This window comes from Cydia strobilella, chromosome 10 (genome assembly GCF_947568885.1).
Source record: "Cydia strobilella chromosome 10, ilCydStro3.1, whole genome shotgun sequence".
Classification (NCBI taxonomy): domain Eukaryota; kingdom Metazoa; phylum Arthropoda; class Insecta; order Lepidoptera; family Tortricidae; genus Cydia; species Cydia strobilella.
Genome location: NC_086050.1, coordinates 7,480,087 through 7,502,517, shown reverse-complemented (window position 1 = coordinate 7,502,517; position 22,431 = coordinate 7,480,087). Strand labels below are relative to the sequence as shown.

At 36.8% G+C, this 22,431-nt stretch overlaps 1 protein-coding gene across 3 annotated transcripts in view; it reads right to left on the bottom strand.

Annotated features, from left to right (window-relative positions):
* Nucleotides 1-18,157, bottom strand: part of LOC134744634 (ribosome production factor 2 homolog) — a 228,528-nt gene extending 210,371 nt beyond the window's left edge. For 2 of the 3 annotated variants that reach the window (XM_063678521.1, XM_063678522.1), the window contains exons 1-5: nt 18,031-18,157; nt 17,730-17,945; nt 17,305-17,578; nt 16,559-16,700; nt 13,330-13,637 (exon numbers count right to left, since the gene is read on the bottom strand). In XM_063678521.1, the coding sequence (XP_063534591.1) occupies nt 13,348-13,637; nt 16,559-16,700; nt 17,305-17,578; nt 17,730-17,945; nt 18,031-18,131 (1,023 nt within the window). In that variant the 5' untranslated portion in view covers nt 18,132-18,157 and the 3' untranslated portion in view covers nt 13,330-13,347. Of the gene's footprint in view, nt 1-13,322; nt 13,638-16,558; nt 16,701-17,304; nt 17,579-17,729; nt 17,946-18,030 lie in introns of those variants that run through there. The other variant, XM_063678520.1, reaches the window with a different exon arrangement.
* Nucleotides 18,158-22,431: the final 4,274 nt, after the last annotated feature.

Here is a 22,431-nt window from a genome sequence, read left to right as displayed (position 1 = left end):
TTATTATAACTAGTGGCTCTGTGACCTGTAGACCTCGCGAGCATAGCTTAAGATAAGATGGATGTGTAGAGCAGCTGTCCTGCCGACTAACCACCAAAAGATCAGTAGATTCGTAATGTAAAGTAACCTAGATAGCGGATGGAATGTTTATTGTTAAAAAAGATTAGAAATTAAATTAAAATTCTTGTTTGAGACTTTGACAAGGCACTGATATTTTCAGACATTAATTGTCATGTGCTTGTAGCATCCGTAATCTCTTGTTTGAAAAAAAAAATTCTGATAATAGCTGAGATACCGACATGCTTCAAACCCCGACGGTGCTAATTTTTTTTAAATAATTTTAACGTTCTTTTTCAAGTTAAGCGTATGTTATTTTATTATCAATTGAGTGTCGCGAATTCTTTTACCGATAACTACAAAAACGCTACTATTGATAGCTTAGTGCTGTTGGCGTGCGAGTCACATTATTGAGTAGGTAACAAAATTTTACATTTACTATGAAGAAAACGTGAAATTTTATTTACATTTTTCTATCTCGCCAATCAGTCCTGTTACGTTTGAGAGGGTAGAGTAGCTACAGAAAATAGGTACTTTTTTCATACAATTTCCATTTCGGGAGAAAACGGTTTCCACTAACTAAATCTTAACAAATCACTTTGATTTTGATGTTGATCGCTTCAGCATAATATATTCCAGGTTTGTAAATTTCGCTTTAAAAATAATTATCATAAAAAATAGCACGTGAAAAATAAAAGTTTTAATTTTCATACAAACTGTATGGGAAAAGTTTTCCTCGATAGGCTGTATCAGGGATACAAAATTTTTGTTCCCCAATAGCTTTTGTTCCATTCGCGTTTCTCCCCATTCTGCTTTTTAACCAGGCGTTCATTTTTCAGTAGTTAATTTAATCACACGCGTATGTCCCAGTCGCTTTTTTCCCCAAAGAGTAATATTTCCGACAACAAGCCCTTCTTACCCTGAGCCGACGGAGCCCCGCTACGCGGGGCTCCTATTTCCGGACGGTTTGCCCTTCGGGCATCTGAAGCTACCTAACGAACCTAACCTATCTATCGACTTAGTGTGACTATCGTGAAAACATTACTCTTTGGGGATAAAAATGACTGGGACATACGCGTGTGATTAAATTAACTACTGAAAAAATTAACGCCTGGTTAAAAAGCAGAATGGAGAAAAACGCGAATGGAACAAAAGCTATTGGGGAACAAACATTTTGGGTAGCTAATCTAAACAGTCATTGCGAAGACCGCATAGGGCCGCTTAGGGACCTCATAGCGTAAAGCAGGCACCCTGTATGTAAGACTTAAATGTTGGGCTTTATCCTAACCTACAGTGAAAAGGTTGTAGGCAAGGGAAAAAGGCGCCGCAGGCGCCTTGTATGTAATCTTTACAGTGTAAAAGGCGCCGCAGGCGCCCTTTACGTAAGGCGCGCTTTTGATTGTCGGGCTTCGCTCGACCCTGCAGTGTAAAGCCTGTGTGTAAAAGTGCGCTTCGCGCGCTTGAATGTCGGGCTTCGTCCGACCCTACAGTGTGAAGCCTGTGTGAAAGAGCGCGCTTCGCACGCTTGAATGTCGGGTTTCGCCCGACCTTACAGTGTAAAGGGCGCCGCAGGCGCCCTGTATGTAAACTTTACAATATAAAAGGCGCCAAAGGAGCCATGTATAAAAAGCGCGCTTGGCGCGCTTGAATGTCAGGCTTTACCCGACCCTATATTTTAAAGCCTGTATAGGTAAGAGCGCATTTGAGCTTTTTATGCCTTAATTTTCGCACACGGTGGCCTCAAACAAACGCAGTCGTGATATTCCTATAAAAATGCCACATTTTAACTCTTTTCCAGCTTTTTATAATACCGCGTATTTTATTTTTATAATATTTCAGAAAGATCTATCAAATGAACTCAATTGTATCGAAATCGGTTAATGGACTGATGAGTAATTATTAAATAAACACTGCAAATAGGGATCATTTTAGCTCCGAATGCGTCATTTCTAGCGCAGAATCAGCGCCATATATGTCAGCAGCACATGCAGTTCCGAGTAATGGCTACTTTCGTTGATACACTGATGAACCAAAAACCAAAACCATTCATAATATACCGCCACCGCGCCATAGCACTTTTTTGTTAATATCGGTTTTCGATCCGAGCCCCTCTACGGGTTTTTAAAGACGTGCACCTTACGTTTTACGGGTTACAAAATTTACTATGACAGTACCGCTCTAGTATAAGTTACTCTATGGTAGTGGAGATATGTTGAAGGGAGCCACACGAAATCAAGCGCACGAAACTCTAAAAACCGCACAAGTGCGGGTCGGACTCGCCCACCGAGGGTTCCGTACGTTTTAGTATTTGTTGTTATAGCGGCATCGGCAACAGAAATACATCATTTGTGAAAATTTCGGTTCATTAGATACAGCCTGGTGACAGACAGACGGACAGAGGAGTCTTAGTAATAGGGTCTCGTTTTTACCCTTTGGGTACGAAACCCTAAAAATCGGCCCGTTTCGACCTGACGATGTTACCACCTGTCGAACAAATTAGGTACTACTTAGTAAGGTCACCTGTGTTAAAGTGACATCTTTGTTAGTTATTATTAAACAACACAAACAGGCGTTGAGTAATATTTTCTCAATTTTTTATTGAATTTTTCAATAATATTATTGAATGGCTCCATAAACCCGCTCAGACAAACGAATCTATACTACATAAACCTCAAAGTTTATGGTGCAAGAAATCTACTTATTTTAAAAGAAAAACTGTAAATAAAATTGTATGAAATTCGGAAAAAGGAGAGAACCACTTAAAAATGCCTCTGCCGTTCAAAACACTTTAGAAAATTAAAATAACAAAAATAAAACATATTGTTTAGGGCTAGTTAAATAAAAGCTTGTAAATATGAAACGAATACGCTAAGCCCGCGCTTGATCAATTAATTTCAAAATAGAAAAATAAAAAACAAATAAAAAAACTTTAAGCTCTTGCTCTGCCAGAAGGCAAAACAGGTAGAGGAAGGCCCCCTCTGACGTGGTGGACGAGTATGGCCAAACTATTGGAAAAAGCCCAACTACCCAACCCGACAACTCAAGACAGATCGTCTTGGCGCCGAAGGATAAGGAGAGCCGACCCCACCTAATGTGGGATAAGGCAAAGGAAAAGAAGAAGAAAAGAAGAAGAAATAAAAAAACTTTAAGTGTAAAAAACAAAATACAAAAAGTTATGTAGCAGCATACAATTACTGGGGATCGAACCAGGGACCACCCGGTGCAAACGAATAAAGCGAATGTTTGCAAAACACGCCATGATAGTGCTTACCTAAGCTGACGAAATTCAGCTACTCATTCTCGAGTAAAACTAAATATCTAAATACCGCCAAAGCCAGCAATACAAACTTTCTGCATTTTTCGACATTTAATCTGTAAACATATCTTAAAAAGAAAATACTGTTATGATATCGATACGACTATTTGTTTAGGCGCGAGCTATCACGTCTCCGCCATTTTGAAAAAATTCCAAAAACCGGATCGACAAAAAAATTCTATTTAGTCATAGAATTTGGTCACAAAATTTTACGAGAATCAGTTGAGAATTGCGTCCTGTAGAGGAGAACATCCGGACATACAAAAGCAAAATGCGCGAGTCAAACCGTAGACCTTCGCTACGCTTCGGTCAATAATATTGAATTCATGCAAAAGAAATTTACTTATTCACTCACTTAACTTATCGAGAATATCGACATTCCTTTATGTGGTTTTACTAACTGCACTAATGGTCTCCGCTCGCTCCGTGCAATACAATGGGAAACTGATAACGCGAGCTCCAGGGTTTTTTTGCCCTAGTCATCATTTTGGTTGAGGGCGAGTATAGTCAACTCTATGACTGCTGCTCGACGCGACGTTGGCGCAAATGGCGCAACTGCGCAGCGAGCCAGTGACGCCATTTTCCATAGCGTTGACTAAACGCCGACGCTCAAAAGACGCTAGTGTAGGCTGGCCCTTAACCTTATTAGTGATTGTATTCCGTTGTCCAAACTAAAAACTAGTGGCTCTGTGAGCTGTAGACCTTGCGAGTTGCGAGCATAACTTAAAACTGAATAAATGTATGGCTTTGCCAATAACAAAAAAAAAAAAAAAACTGAATCGACAAATCAAAAATTAATCATCTAATTAACCTGCTCCCAAATTTTCAGGAGAATCGGTTGATAATTGCGACTTGTAGAGGAGAACATCCGGACATAGAAAGCATTATTGCCCGAGCTGAAGTGGAGACATCCGCGCGCGCAACAGACGCAATTCTTCTACAAGATGGGGAGACTGTCTATGACATAAACGAGACTCGACTGTCTATGACAACAACGAGACTCGCCCTCGGCAGGACATTCCACTATATTCATTCATTTACCTTGCAACGCACGCCACTCTTCGATGGTATCTCTTAACTGCCCATTTCGACATGCCTAGACTTTATCTGATATGCTAACTTGTTCTATGTGTTAACAAAGGCAGCAATAAGCATACACAATGGTATGTTCAGATGTTATCCAGATTCTGTTGAACAACTTAATCAACGTAGGTAAGTGTATGTCAAACGTAAAAAATTGCATAACTAAACACTGATTAAATGTTTACGATATGCATGTGTAAAAACACATTACTAAATTTAACACGGGACTTGTCGCGTATACCTAATTAAGTTTTGAAATATACGACGTTTCGAGAACGGCGTTGTCCCCGTGGTCTCGGAGAAGACTGGCTAAAGTTGACATCAACATCTTCTAGCCGCGCGAGTTTATCGAACTATTCGTGCTTGATTATCAACTTGGAACGTTATGCGCACTAGAGATGTTACTCGGTCGACCCACAAAACTAACTAGTTTAATAACAATAATAACAAAACTGAACCAATCAATCATAACTTCTTGGATTATCTTCTAAGGTCCCTAAACAGAGTAAAACATGCGTCATGCCTGGGGCAAACCTGAAAAACTGCAATTACCGGCTTCCCTCACCTTGAAAATATCAGATCATGCTGGCTTTGTTTATTTATGATTATGAGTAATGAGTTATGAGGCTTTTAATGTGTTTAGGGCAAAATTTTGACGTGCGTTAAATTTATCTCTAAATTAAATTCGGTTTACAGTCCCGTACCTTTTACCTGAAACGTAAAAAACATAAGTGTAGGAACATATAGATGGTCATTAGTTTTAAATTAGAAATTATAGTTTTAAATAACAATGTGGAAATAAATGCTTAAAAAATATATTATATAATACTGCATTCAGAACCAGATATAGTAATATTAACCTGCGGTCGTGTTTTAATTTATCGCCACTTGTTTCGAATTTCCTCTTTTCCGCACTTGTATCGTAAATAACTACTTTAATAGAGTTGGTTAAAAAGTGCTACTTTACGTAGCTGTTTAGCGTGCGATTGCAACTAGTGCTTTTCGCTTTTCCAATTTTTTTAAGTTTATACTTTAAACGTCGTAATCGACATAAAAACCAGTGTTAATGTAAGAATACGAAAATATACATATTTCATATTTTATTACTTACCTCTTCATCATAATAACACGTCGATATTTTAATATTGAATATTGAAAAACCCTTCTTAATAAGTTGTCTGAATGGAACGGAATAGCTATGGAAGGTAGATGTAGGAATAGCTGCCGAAACGCCTGTCAAAGAAGGCGCGTTTTTTCTTACTGCAAGCATGTTTTAAGTTTCCAAAGTTTTTATTCCTTGTTGTTTTTATTATTTTTTCGCAACTGTATTAAAAAATGTCGTTCGATACACGTGCGGAAATGTCATTCTTCACTTCGCAGTAATGAAGTACTTTCCGCACTAGCATCGAAATGTACTATTAAGGTTTCTAAGAAAGTATTTTTGATTCAGTGAATAAATCGCTTCTAAAGCAAAAAAAGTGCTCTAACTTTTGAACCCGGCATACATTTTTTTTTAAATGAAATATATACAGCATAATAAATACTTTTCACGAAAATTGTTTTGAACATGATCGAGGAAGTTAAAAGGACGTAAATACCGTGAAGGTACGCCCTTTAGCTTGTATGGCTTTTTCATATCGTATGAAAGTACAAAACCCTCCATTATGCGTGGCCCGACACGCATTTGTCCGGATTTTTAAACAATATAGTTAGTACATTTCCACTCACCACAACTATTGACATTTAGGTAATAGGTAGATAAATACCTATACCGTCAACCGGGGTGAATAGGGACAAAACTTTAAATGTGATTTTCCTGACAATTTCTCAAAAAATACCCACACAAATTGTTGCATTCGATTGAAAATAATAGTAGATATATTATGATAAAATTTGTGTGGGTTTTTTTAAGAAATCGTCAGGAAAATCACATTTAATGTTTTGTCCCTATTCACCCCAGCCATCCCTATTCACCCCGGTTTACGGTATATCCGGTAGGTACATAAAAATATCCTCAAATCCAGCTGAACCGCAGGTAGGTAATTTGCAATAATTTGCATACCTACAGGAAAATTTTCCTTATAAATTCTTCCACAGGTGAATTACCGGGGCCCGCATGGCATAAGTAGAAGGAATACCAACACACCCAATCAAATTAAAAATGGTTATCTAAAGCTTGCCCAGTAAGCACCACGAAAAGATTTTAGTTAACAATAATAGGTAGTTGTTGCACGTTGCACCAAACCAAACCACCTGTCACTGCTAAATCGTTCGCAAATATAGATTGTTAACCAAGGGATGAAAGGCACACATTTCTGTCGAGATAGTTCTGTGTAGCAATAGTCCGAAACGGAAATGGTTAAACCCGAGTTAAACACTCTACTTTTCATATTGAATGCGAGGAAGAACAAGACAAGGAAAATTTGCAAAATGAGTAATTAAAGTAATAGTCAATAGAACTACGGCCATGATTTTATCCTTAGGTCTTACTTGTAGTCGAAGGCTTTGCATGTCTGAAGATAAATATCCCCTAACAAAAAACATTTAGATTGCAATATTTATGATAATGGTTTGTTCATTAAAGTATGAAAATCAGCGGAATTGTTTCTTACTTTTTTTTTGTGTTCTAAAACTGCCAATGGTTAACGGCCAACACAATGAAACTATTTTAGCGATTTTTAACATTAAATAACACAGGAAGTTTCACAGTTCACTGCTGATTGCCGTTGATCAGTCATCAAATTGTGGTTGGTGCAACTGGTCCTAAAAAGGTACCTACCTACACCGATACCCACCTTGAATCTAAATTTAGGGATGAGTAGGTACATTCTTAAGTACAATCGACACCGTCCTAGGGGTTAGCAAAATTATAGTTTTTATATTGAATTTTTAGACGGTTTTATCAAGGACAAATGCCATGAATAATTTCACACGGAAACTGGACTATATTTACAAGGGCAGACTCCAGCCAAAACCTTTGTTTTTATAAAATTTATGTTTTTATATATATGTCTATCTATTATATATATCGTATAGTACCCACAACACCAGCCTTATTGAACTTCCTGTGGGACTAGGTCGATTTGTGCTACATTTTCCCATAATATTTATTAAATGAATCGGGGGATACCTGGATCGCCTGATACCTACTCGTATGAATCATAGGCTATGATATGGCAGCAGTATTGACAATAACATTACAACCCAGCAATTTCTCAAGTATCGGCCGAGTAATTCCATGATAGTAGCACTACTGCCTATATTATGTACCTACCTATAGTGTGGTCATTGTGAACAAGTATTTGCTTGAGATCTGGTTAATAACTTTAATAACACAGTGCAAGTCGTAATTAATCGATCTAGCAACAGGTATGCAGTGTTTATACTTACAAATAGTAGCTACATCTACCATCACGATACATGTGTGTACCTACTTCATTCAGCGTGCGAGATAAATTATATTTTCAATGTTATTTACTACCACACAGAGTCAGATAGATATTTATCAAGTGCCACTCCCAACAAATCATAAGAATTTTATATGACCATCGATTAATAAAGCTCTCCACAGACGGAGCGATAATATATCGGCCGATATATTATCGGCAGATACCGACAGATCTGCGAGTATCGCGAAGCACCACACACGCGACGATACCAAAATATATATCGCTCTCTGTCTAGCACCTACGTTGTGAGAGAGACGAAATATACCGACCGATACATAGCAAGGCATCTGCAGATGCGATAAGATATCGGCAGATACCAAAATATATCTTACTGCTTCGTGTGGGCTCTGTCAAATATGTAGTTAGTAGTAGCTGGCCACGACATTGGTCTAAGGTCTAAGGCGACCGGCGGGGCGGATGGCGGCGCGGCAAACGCGAGCGACCGCCAGGCATGCCACGTAACAATCGGGGACATTCGAGGTGAACCACCTTAATTTGTATATCGTTTCGTGTGTGGCTAGCATAAGCGTCTAGCATAAATTTAAACGTCTTGCTTTGTATTCCCTAAGGGGGGTGAAAAGAGGGGGTGGAATTTTGTATGGGGAATTAATAACCGCTGAAAATGTAAGATAGTTTTGGTCATGGGGAAGGATATAGAATAGTTTTCAACCCCAAAATCACCCCATCAATCATGTAAGGGGTGGAAAAGAGCGTTAGAGGGAAAAAGGGGGTTGATGTTTGTATAGGGGATCAGTAAAAACAGATTGTGTAAAGGATGCCTCCAGATACGTATTTCAGGATTTTTAATAGTAAATTAAAACCCTTTAAATTAGGGGATGGGAGATTGTCATAAGCAACTTACAAAAAGAAGTGAAATCCCACCAAAGACATTTTCATGTAAAATGTTGCCAAGACGAAACAATAAGGCATTATCAGATCTCTTGTAGAGCCAAGCTTCTAACTCTACAAGCCCTAACTTCACAAACTCTACACCTTAGTCAAATTATGTGGCTTGGCCGTTTCGTTACTACAAGAACTATTGTATATTTAATATAAAATAATGAATAGTGAATCAATTTTTCACCTTACGTCCATGTGACGGTTGTAGAGTTAGAAGCTTGGCTCTACAAAAGATCTGATAACTTTTTGACAGTGCGAGCCATTGGTGTCGTCTTGGCAACATTTTACATCAAAATGTTTTTGGGGGGATGTACTTTACAATATTAATTTTCGGGTGCGCGGGCGGCTTATATAGGTATTATTTGGAGTATTTGCGCGGACGCGCCTTAATTAAGCAAGGCTGTTACCGATTCGAGTTGTAGTTACACTGGCTTACCCAAGAATTGGACTTGGCCATCAATATAAATATATCTTCTGATCCTACGGTTCGGTCAGTAACCCTATCCCAGAGCTTCGCCTTTGCAAGGGTAGGGTAGGTATACCGACCCACACGAGGTAAGCGCCGTGTTATTAATAGCAATACCTATATATCATATTGACATATATGCATTGCACTTACTTATCCACGGGAAACCCCTCGTAGGTACAAGTCACAAAAATAAGAATTTGAGGAATCTTTTCTTGTTGAAATTATGTTGATAAAATAACAGCCACTCTTGGGGAGACGTCATGTTGACGTCTAAGAATTAGCGACGTGCACTGCATGCTAAGTACTAATATTATTTCATCTCTTAGAGATGGGCGCCGCCGGCGAGTAAATACCGGGAACTACACCTACCCGGGAACTAAATACCTGAAACTACTCGATCTACCCGTATCTACCCAAATTGGTGGGTATAAAAAAATAATTCGTCTAATTGAGGTACTTATATATAAATATATAAGTTTTATTATCGTATAAATATGAAGGTAAGTTTGAATAAAAGCAGAAATACCAATTAATCACACATTTTTAGACACAATGAATATATATATATAGGTAGGGAGTTAGAGTCAGACCAAGACAAGTCTGCAACGAGTTTGATAGCACACACAGTGCATTTACTACAGTCGTAAGACTCGTATAAGTCAATAAACGGGCTTCGAATAGTTTGCCGGTGATAGTGCCGCCCATGACAAACTGTGACTGTTTGTAACCTATTTTTAGAAATGATTATTCAAGTTATTCAGAACAAATAATAAACTGCTTTTTTATTGCGCACTACTGTGCCTTGCTATATATCGTTAACCGGGGTGAATAGGGACAAAACTTAAAACGTGATTTATCTGACATTATGTTAATAACTATCCACACAAATGTCATCATACAATCTACCTACTACTATTTTCAATCGAATGATACAATTTGTGTGGGTATTTTTTAAGAAATTGTACTTAAATCACATTTTAAGTTTTGTCCCTATTCACTCCAGCCATCCCTATTCACCCCGGGTGACGGTACTTCACATGGAGCTGGAATTGCGCTGTACCTACTTGTAAGCATTTTTGATAGAGCAAGGCAAGCTTAATTGAAACAATTAAACTTTTAATTGCTTTGTGTTCAAAGAAGACCAAGAAAAGTGTCATAAAGGCGACAATTGGTAACATGAATCAGTGGTTTTTCACGTATTTATTTATTATATTGATTTGGGTCAATTTCACCAAAGCATTTTCATCTAATTTCCATGGAATTTTGAAATGTTTTTAAAAATAAAAAAAAGCCAATATTACTTTCAGGGTACACATATTCATGAAATTTTAAAAGATATTTCAGTTTGAAAATTCGATCCGGGCACGGGAATTTTTCTGTCCATGGGAATTGGATTTTGCTGGCACGGGAATTGGTTTTTTAAGAATTATTATATATTCCTATTTAAACTATGTTTTATTATTAATCAATAGTAAAATAATAAATTCTAAAACCTATTTCACATTTAAGATCCCCATTGCATGTAACACAAAACATCATACAAATAAAATTGATGATTCAAAAACTTTCTGAATTAAATAAGAATAAATGTGTTTATTTTTTAGTTTGATTATATTATTAATGATTAATAGCCATCATCTACCGGAAGACGAACTGCAAGTAGGCCTCCAACGAGATGGAGCGACGACCTAGTGAAGGTCGCGGGAATTCGGTGGATGCGAGCGGCACAGGATCGGTCGGAGTGGCGAGCCTTGGGGGAGGCCTATGACCAGCAGTGGACGTCTATCGGCTGACATGATGATGATGATGATGAATAGCCATCATCAGACTTTAAGAAACAACGTCGTACTTAGTTGATTTCATTTTTTTTTTAATGGAATATCGTATGAACATTTGGACAGCCTTTATGTAGGTTTCTTTAAGAGTGGTCTATTACTAATATTTATGAACAACATATATTTCCAAGAATACATTCCAAATATGAAATATACCTAGTTTTTGGTTAATTTTATTGAATAATTTTGCTTTTTAGGTAGGTGCAACAGATATGTGGAATACCGAATATTCGGCAAATACCGAATAGTTGCCGAATATTCGTGGCATCTCTAGTATAAATACAGGATGTTTTTTTTATAGTCACCTGAAATAAATGACGGGGAGAAATGAAAATGTAGGTCACACTGAACAACTTTTACTACCAATACCGCGTAGTTACCGGTGGTAAAATATGGAAAAAAATCCGAGTAGTTACCACTGGTAACAATTTGGTGGTAACTAGTGGAAATAACCTTTCGCCGAGTGTTTCGATTCGAATCAGTATTGCAAGACAATTGCCTTTTTTTTTAACCATAAATAAATAAAGCGAAGAACGTAGCGAACATTTTGGAATATTTTGCTTGAATGCTCGGGTTTCAATATTAGAAGTCGAACAACAAGTATTCTCCATTATTTTTAACGAACGGGAGGAGATGACGACGTTGGTGGTTCCTGGTCAAATCCACTGGTTTGCTTAAGAAGAGAAATGTAACATGTGTGCTATGATTTCTAATCAGTCTTGTCCAGTAAAGACTGTGAGTTGATTATTGCATTTCATTTTGAAAGCCCTCGTCACCCACGATTGAAGGTTCTGTTTTACTGCCGATAATATGATACTCCCACGATTCCGACAAACAAATACCTAACTATTTCTACTCTAGAGTCATTTTTACATATCTACCACAACGTCAACAACAGTTACTAAATTAAGCAGGTACCTATCCACCTACGAAGTAAACCTGTTTATTGACCACTCGATTCATCAGTTCTGCTCAAACTAAATGATGAATGAATCATTAAACATATTAGACATCTTAATACGTTTATGCAAATAATATCACATATATTTACATGGTTTTATGTAAATCGTTATCGTATTTGTATTGGAATCACTCATGGGTTCCAGTAGGCTGTTGTCAACGGGGTTTCCCGAAATACCCGCTGAGTTTTTCTGCGAAATATTCTAACGCCAAATGTGATCAAGCCTTGATTAGTAACAACGCTACTACGTCAATGCTATTTTTGTAACCGAATGGAAACGATATTTTTTGGAAACCAAATCGTTTGTTGGCCTTGAAGTAAATCTAAAGCTTTTAAATTATCGCAATATACCTATACCTAACGCAGGGTTTTCAACGTTTCGAACGCAGGGTTTTCACTTGTCATAGGTCATAGCTATAGGTAACTAATAATATTTGTAAAATAAAAAATGTGAATTACATCTAATTAATCTAATAGATAATCAATGTGCGTGCTGGGAGAAATATAGATCAGTGGACACGGCATAGGAAAAATCATATATACACGGTGTTACTTGAGCCACTGAAAACCTGAGACACCCCAACAGATTTTTTTATGATGTTATCGCGTGATGTACCTAGCTTGAGGTATTTGAATTTAAATAAAATAAATGTACAATAAAAAATGTTATGACAAAATGTACGAAATCATTCATTAAATTTATTCGAAAATTGTTTGTGCTAGGTCCATGAGTTTCATGACCAATATTTAACGGATCCGTGAGATTCGAATTATCCGGATCCTATGAGACGTTCGATCCGGATTCTAGATTCGACGGATATCCGGATTGCAAACCCTAGTCGCCATTAGGCGGCACTGCATAGTTGACAGGAGTGAAATACGAATATTGGGTCCACTAGTGTTTAAATTTTTGTCATGATACACCGTCTGCGTCTATTGACATATATATTACTTCGTAAAGACGGGCCTTACGAGCACCAAGAATGGGGCCAGCACACTACACTGGTGAGCACACGAATGCGAGCCAATCGTGCAGTCCAACGAAACCAGTTGCGACCAATCGCGCGCGTGATGCGAAGTCATCAACCAATCGCGTTGTGCCATTCCTGGATTGTTGCGCACCAAACGAGAATGTTCGGTCGAAATTATATGAATCTTTACTTGACACCGTCGCCTATAATTTTCCCCACCATCATAAGTATACTTTGCAAATATCCAAAACGATATTGAAGATGATGAAATAAAACAATGTAAAAAACAGTCAACTAGTTTATTAATCATACTTCCATAGGCTGGGCTTGGTGTGCCATTTTCTTGGCTTGCTTTTTCTTCATAAGCATTTGCTTCCGTTCCTCTGGAGTCTTCTTCAAGCCCTTCATCTTGCGAGTCTGCAGGCGGTTGATGTCTTGCTTGCCCATGTGGATACGGCCCAATTTGGAACCAAATGCATCTCTTGAAATATTTTTCTTTGTAAGAGTCTTGGCTTCTCTGGGAACTCGGCATGATTCCTTGTATAAATCATCGGCCGCTAGCTTAGTTCGCCTTAGCTTGAAGTCTATTGAAGGCCCTGAAATGCAACAACATCGATTTTGTTTTATAGGGTTGATCTATTTTCGCATGCTAAGATAGTTAATAATGTGATACTTATACCTTACTAACAATAGTATAAGAACCTTGGAGGATATAATCAAACGGAGTAGCCATTAACAGGCGTTCCCCTCTGTCGAAATTAGTCGGCCAATGGTCATACATACACAATGTATGGACTGACGTTTATCTGATATGGCTATTTTGACGTTTATCTGATATGGCTATTTTGACGTTACGTATACATTTGACGTTCCCCTCCCCCGCAAAAACTGGTAGACTTTTTTTGTACAGCAAATTACAGACAAGGCGTCTGCGTTGGTTATATCCTCCAAGATAAGAACCATAAGCAATAGTTGCTAAGCGGGCGAGGTGTTCAAAATGATCTTGACGCGACTTTATCGTTAAGAGAATAAGAGCTCGTCAAAGTAATTTGGAACACCTCGCCCGCTTAGCAACTTCTGCTGCTGACTGTACCATGTTTAACGCAAATAATAAAAGTATAAATCTTAACAGACAATATATATGTCGCAGGCATTTTGTAAGAATCCGCTGTTTACAAACGGCGCCGTCATTATAGGCAATTTGTAAAAAGTCGGCATTATGTAAAATAAAAATACCTTATGGCATTAACGGCGCCGTTAGCATTTTGCCTCGGCATTTTGGTCGAATTAGTTCTTTAATTTAACACGCGGGGCGCTGCACATCAAAACTATGAAAAACGCTGGGGTGTCCATCAAATCTATTTCTGGGCGGTTTGCCCTTCGGGCATTTGCAGCTACCTAACGAACGTAACCTACCTACCTATTGATTTAGTGTGACGTCCGTGAAAACATCTAACCTAATACTTACTTACCTACGCTTTTTTCCCCAGTGTAATGTTTTCACGTACGTCACACTAAATCAATAGGTATAGGTAGACTTGTTAGGTAGATTCAGATGCCCGAAGGGCAAACCGCCCAGAAATAGGTGGGGCTCCGTCTAGTTAAGTTCTGAAGTTGAAGTTTTTTTAAGCCATGGTCACTCTAACGAAAACCACAACGTTTCACGTTGACGCAATTAAGCGCACTAACAAATTGCCTTCGGCAATTTGCAAACCGCTTCGCGTTTGTCGCCGTTTGTAAACGGCGGATTCTTACAAAATGCCTGCGACATATAATATAAGGTGAAGAGTTATGGATTCATAGCATTGGCATCATAGCATATACATAATTGGTCATCTCTAACAAAAAATATACTTGCATTTGGCAGATAACAAACGCACAACCTAAGCCAATAAATGTTATATGTTAGAGTCTAACATAGGAGTATAGGACACCCTTGGTAATCAGAAAAATGTTAATATTAACCGAAATGCTTGTTATATAAACTGAGTATCTCAGTACCTAAGGAGTGCTACAGTACAATCTTGCTATTCCGGCACTAACACATTCAGATTACTGGAAACTGGAAGTTAGAGCAAATCTGCATATTTTTTAATGGTTTTAATTTAAGTTTGACGTATAAGCTGTATAACTATAAATACACTATAAGTGAAACTTGGGGCATGCCCACATGGAATGGTAAGGAGCATCTTAGAAGAAGCGGGTCAGTGGATCGTGGCCGAGTGGATCTGACGTCCGACTTTCAATCCGGAGCAAATTCTGGCTCGTACCAATGAGTTTTTCGGAACTTATTTGCGGAATATCATTTGATATTTACCACTAGCTTTTCGGTGAAGGAAAACATCGTGAGGAAACCTTCATACATCTGCGAAGAAATCCAAAATGTGGAGTCCCCAACCCGCATTGGGCCAGCGTGGGGACTAGCCCAAAACCCTCTCGCGCACGAGGAGGCCTGTGCCCAGCAGTGGGACGTATATAGGCTGAATTATTTATTTATTTTATTTATTTACACAGAATAGACCAACTAACGTATGCGGAGTTTGCCGAGTGAAATCTGGACAAAATTCAATGTCGTATTAAATAAAAACAACATGGTTATTTTTTATCAATGTTCATGTTATTTAATAATGTATTTAGCAACGTTACCTGCAAGATAAAGTTTTCTCAAATGCGAGATTTTTAACGGCATTTACCTTTAGCTCTAACCCACTTGCACAAAATGTTCCACTATCTTCACTTTCGGCCATAGGGAAATAGTACTGGAGAAACTACATACAGTATACCGACGGTGTTCTTCTACTGTTGACCATCATTTCAAGAGAAAGAACCCAACGCACATGAAACTTACCGGATTAATTGATGGATATATAGACTTTAAATTGGCAGTTAGATATAATTTCAGTTTAATTTTTTGTTTACTTTTTACATGTTCAAATCTTTGTCCAGTTTTTACTCCGCATGCGTTAAAATAGAAATGGACAGGACACATGATGCACTCTAAAAAGGAAAGGAGCATAGAAATTACAGAGGATATCCTACTACATATTTATCTACTATATTGTAGAAAGGCCCACAGTTCTGCAGGGGGGAAGACAAGATAAAGAAGGCTTTTACACAAAGAGGCAAACTGAGCTGCGTTATGTTGTTTAAAAACCCAAGTTAATTAGTGATTAGCATTTATTATTCAAAAAATATTTATTTCATTGTTAAGTATGTTTGTTACACACTTATACTCAGTAATAAAGGCTTTTTTTATTTTAATTACACTTAAAATAACAAATTCAAAGAAGATTGAACTGTCATTTAGTTTTTAGACATTTATAAAGAGAAGGTAGTGTGATATTTTAAGCATAGAATTTTTAATCAAATTTACTAATTTGGTCATAGAATGATCACTTGCGTGCCTAAATATCACCCCACCCGGACTAACAAAGTGCTAGATTATTGAGATTTCACTGTACTACTATTACCACCACTACTCTACTCTCCACAAGAAAAATAAAGGATAAAGACATACCTATTTCTTCCAGCTCAATCCTAGGTGTGCGCTGGCCACTCTTCTTGAGCAGTATCCTGTAGGAGCGCATGTAAATGTTGCCTCCATCCGTGGCCGTGAAACTGATGGTATGTTCCAATCCCTGGAGCCTTATGGATTCAACCTGTAAGTTACATATACATGTTTAGCATTAAATAATAAGGCCTAAGTCAATGATATAAGTGTTTTGAATGTTTAATTCCTTCACTCATTTTTGACTAAGTGTCCATACCAGGGGTTCTCAAAGTTTACTGGGCCGCGACCCACCTGAACAATTACACCATTTGATAATATTTGCTCGCGACCCACCACTTGGTTGCGACCCATAGTTTGGGAAATGATGGTCTATACATATTGAAGATTTATATCTAGGCATTTGGTAGTTGTTGGGGACCTCTACCAGACAACCTAAAATATCATTGAAATGTCAAAATACTGTCAAAAATATGTCCATCTTGCAAAGAAATTAGGAAAACAAAAAATGCTTTGATATTGACCCACCTAAAGGTAAACTTCTACAACTCTAACAAACATAACTTATCTAACAATTTGATAGTTATTAAATGTGGGTTTGTTTCTAGTTCATAATCATTAACAAAAATCACATATCATAGTTGCACTTATGATCTGTCAAAATTTAGGAAAAAGAAACCTTATGTTTACAAAAATTGAGCACATCAAAATTACAAGCGCAGAGTAACTAACATGTTAATCTTTGAAATTCCCACCTTCTCCCTATGAAAGAAGTCTGTCAACAAAGACTTCAATCTTTTAAGCTCATTATTGAGTTCCCACGCTGGCCCATTGAACAGCAGGCATGGCTTAAGCCCCGCCAGTACTTTCATGTTTTGGAATTCTGACATGGCTTTGAAGTTCTCGGCACCAAGTTCTATCATGTCCAATATTCCATAGTCAAATGTTCTACCCAAGATGATGTTGTGAGGACGCTTTTTGTTGTGTGATCCCACACCAAACAGTGATGCCTCCTTCTTATAGCACATTCTGAAAGGAGCATATAGAATTTGCTTAATAAATATATAAAGCTGCACATCGTATTTTGTCTATAGATATAACGAGAATATGTGACACATTCTAGCATTTTGACCATATTATATAACTATAAAATATGTGAAATTCACTTTTCTCAACTTACTTTTCAATGAGAGTAGCGTCTTCAAAAGGAACGAAATCATTCTTGCGTCGAAGATAAGCGCCGTCGGGTTTTTTCAAATCGTATATATCTTTTAATAGCTGTTTAGTACGCTCCGAGGGATTCCTCCCCTGAAGGAATATACATTGTTTGGGCCCTTCTGTGGGTTTGGGTTCCTTTGATTGTAAAACCTTCTTACCTTTCCTAGTAGTCGGTTTTCTGAAAAATTACAATAAAACAACTGAATAAAAGGTCACTGATTTCATTAAAAAGGAATAGGTATGTTAAAAATAAGGTGTCTTACTTAATTCTTTGCATAACAGCCATTGTAATACAAAATATTAATTTGATTTCGTCCACCACTAATAAACACGTGGGGAAAGGGAAACTGAGTGACACTGACATTGACAATTGAATTGACAAACAAGACAAGTGATACGTTCAGGAAAGGAATCAGTAAAATACATAGACCTAGCATTACATAGATGAGCTATACGCGTGTGCCCGTGAGGGACAGACATACGCAATGCGACAATATGATTGGTCGAGTCGATTGGTCGATTTGTAGCCCACCATAAACCATACTAAATTTACAGTGGGAAAACTGGGAAACAATAAAAAAAGTGAGACTGTGACAAGGACAAACAATAAAAGCGCTTTCTCTGCTACTACTGAATAGACCTGTACCAATAACTTCTGAGGTTATAAGAATATTAATGTTGCTTATTTTTTATATATAGTTTCCAGACCATATACTAAACCTAAAAATAATATTTTGTGTCATCCTAGGTATTTGCTTAGGTAGAAATTTAGGTATTTCTTATTTCAATCAGCATTCTGTAAAAAAAATATTAGAGACGAAATTCTTTGTTTCCCTGTAAAGGCAAAGTGGCTTCCGACGTACACACGCATTTTGTGTCATTTTCATCCACGGGTATAATGGCATTTAATAAATACCTAATATTGATCCTAAAACGCCTAAAAAAATTTAGAGTCGGTAAGTGAAGTGTTGTACTTTACAGAACATTGTTATATGTTATTCAAACAAATCTGTGTCAAATTCATCCACCGCTTTTATTTAAAAAAAATTTTTTTCTAATTAACACCCTGTATCTGCCACAAAAAAAATTCATATTATTAAGTTTACGTCTACAATATTATAATACCACATTGAGACATCATTCATAATTTGGGTCATTTTGATCCACGGTTTTTTTACTATCTGGCAAAATAAAACTCAATTGAGCAAGAAGGGCGTGCGCGGGGAAGGGTACCTACGCGGGTGGGGTGCTTATTATACTTGCCGCAATATCAGCTGGCGACTGAGATCTTAATACTATCTCCTTTACCCTTGTTAAGACCAACCAAGAGATGGCATTATGAGCTGTCTCGCCACTTAGTTTTGCGATAAAGTGTATTTATTTCATTCGGAGGCATAATTACATTGTCTTATCAATCTTACCGTAGTAGGTATATAAATATAATTAAAAATAAACTGTAGGCTGCACTCCTCATACTGACCAACATTTGTGACGTTCCTAATCAAAAGGTACCACTTTCTCTGACAGGTTATTTGTATAAAGATATAATCAAATTTCGTCTTTATGGTAAACGACAAAGTGGTACCTACCTTTTGATTGAGAATGTCACATCAGCGACTTAAAAATTACTTTTGTTTCGATTTTTGGTAGACTTTTTAAGTTTATTTTAAGACGCAATTTATTGTGATTTTTGTTATGTTTAAGCGTGGCAAGCAACATTAATTACATTGATGATGATGTTCATTAAATACAATATTTTTTCATACTATACTGAACTGTCACCCTATACATGAGAATGAACAGCGCCCTCTTGACAATGATCATATATTACTGGTCAGGCTTTAATATGTGTCATAATTTAGTAAAGTCCCCTTTGTGGATTCTAAGTTTCCGAGTTACAGCAGTTTAGTGAAAGCGTTTTTTTTTTTAATATAAATTAAGGGTTAAATAAGGAGGAAAGAAAATTTGATTATTTTTGCGCTACGACGCACGGTTTAGGAGATACAGCCCTATAAAGTTTTTTTTATTGTTTTTTTTCTTTTTTTCTTTTTTACATTGTGTTTTTTGTATATTACTTTGGGCTTTCATAAAGGGGAACGAAAATTTAATTATTTTTGCGCTACGACGCATGGTTTAGGAGATCAAGCCCTATAAAAAAAAATATCTTTTTTTGCGTTTTTTTTGTATAAATTAATGGTTACATAAAGGGGACCGAAAAGTTGATTATTTTTGCGCTACGACGCACGGTTTAGGAGATACAGCCCTATATAGATTTTTTTCTTTTTCTTTTTTACGTTTTTAAATCTTAATTAAGGGCTTCTTAAGGGGAACGAAAATTTGATTATTTTTCGCTACCATGCACGGTTTAGGAGATACATCCCTAAAGTTTTTTTTTGTTGTTTTTTTTTTCTTTTTTTTGTCATTGCGTTTTTTGTTATTACTTTGGGGTTTCGTAAAAGGGAACGAAAATTTTATTATTTTTGCGCTACGACGCACGGTTTAGGAGATACAGCCCTAAAATGATTTTTTTCTCTTTTTCTTTTTTGCGTTTTTAAATCTTAATTAGGGGCTTCTTAAAGGGGAACGGATATTGATTATTTTTGCGCTACGATGCACGGTTTAGGAGATACAGCCCTATAAAGTTTTTTTGTTATTATTTTTTTCTTTTTTTTTCTTGTGTTTTTGTATATTATTTTGGGGCTTCATAAAGGGGAACGAAAATTTTATTATTTTTGCGCTACGACGCATGGTTTAGGAGATACAGCCCTATAAAGATTTTTTTTTTTAAATTTTGCGTTTTTTTTTAAATATAAATTATGGGTTGCATAAAAGGGAACGAAAATTTTATTGTTTTTGCGGTACCACGCACGGTTTAGGAGATACAGCTCTATAAAGTTTTTTTCCTGCTTTTTTTTTGTTTTTTTTTTTAAGTATTAATTACGGGTTTCTTAAAGGGGTTTTTTTAATTATTTTTGCGCTACGACGCATGGTTTAAGAGATACAGCCCTATAATGATTTTTTTTTAAATTTTGCGTTTTTTTTAAATATAAATTAAGGTGAGTTCGGCAAAGTTACGGACATCGGGTAACATCGTATGATTCAAATTTCCGCCTATTGTGGGGTATTTTTTTAATGCTGGCAAGGTGATGCGATGCGCCATTTTGTTCCGCACCCCTCTTCAGTCCGCACTTGTTGCTCTGACAGACTAGACACGTGTTTTGTGCCGTTAAGTAGAAAAGTTCAAAAAATTTGTTTTTATTTTCCATCCGGATATACCCTCCGCTAGTTTTTTTGGAATAACTGGCAAGTTTAAGCGTTATTTGTTTCTTTTACAGATTGCATGTTATTTTTATTAAATTTGTGACAAATCTGTATATTTGGAATTTTGATACGATGCCTGTAGGCCAAGATCCGGTCTTACCCGAAGTGGTAAAAGATCGGATGCAAATCATCCGATCTTAAATTCTCAGGAATGCTCAAACTTTATACGTGTCACCACGATGCTTGATTAAATTTCTCTAACAGACGTATATAGTGGTGTTTTTTTTTACATAACCGCAAATTACAATCTAAGCGTCTAATATTGCACACTTAAGTAGGTAACTGATCTCTTTATGAATAAATAATTATAAATATTTTTATTTACCTATCTGCTGTAATTATGAAGAGGTACGTTTATTTTTTTGTTGATGATTATTATTATTTTAATAATGTTAAAGAAATATAATGGTTTCTTGAAATATTATTGTTGTGTTGATTAATCAATTCTTACTTGGTTTAAAATGTGTGCTTATCAAAGCGAATTGGCCTGTTTGTAAGTTCGAGAGATGTTTTCTCACACGAAATCATACTCGTAGTTATGTGAGATGGCGTTGGAAAGTTTATTAAGTACCTATAGACTGATATTACTGCAATTGATTAAGTTTTGGTCGTATTAATTCCTCCACTTTCATATTATTTTATCCTTATGTCCTATTTTATCACCCTCTTTCAACCTACCGCGCTTAAGGTGTCAATGAACCTACGTGGTTCATTGACCCACATGGGTTCATTGACCCCACACCTAAAAGTTTGACAACCATAATTTCTTGAAAATTGAGCGCATGGTGTAAGATCGGACGGAAAAAATGCAAAAAAAAAATGGGTCGGATATGATAGCCCGAATTACTGCTAGGCCAATTCTTCTATATATGAATCGGTGAGTAAAACCGGTTATTTTGCAATGGTAAACTTTATGGTACCGGCAATAGGGCCGAACTTATAGGCCCGTCCGTTCTTACACTACCAGGTAAAAAAAGAATGCTGTCAATTTATTTTGTTTCCTATATTTAAATACTCATTACACGCTCACTATGACGTTTAGAAAGATAATAAAATTTAATTATATAGAGCATTTCATTATTATCAATTCTGTACTTAAATCATGTCCGTACCCTATCCAAAAGCTGAGAAAGAAAAAAAAAACCAACATCATCTCAACCCACCTAAAATCGTCCGAAACTTAGCCGAACTCACCTTATGGGTTGCATAAAGGGGAACGAAAATTTGATTATTTTTGCGCTACGATGCATGGTTTAGGAGATACAGCCCTATAAAGATTTTTTTTTTTTAATTTTGCGTTTTTTTTTAAATATAAATTATGGGTTGCATAAAGGGGAACGAAA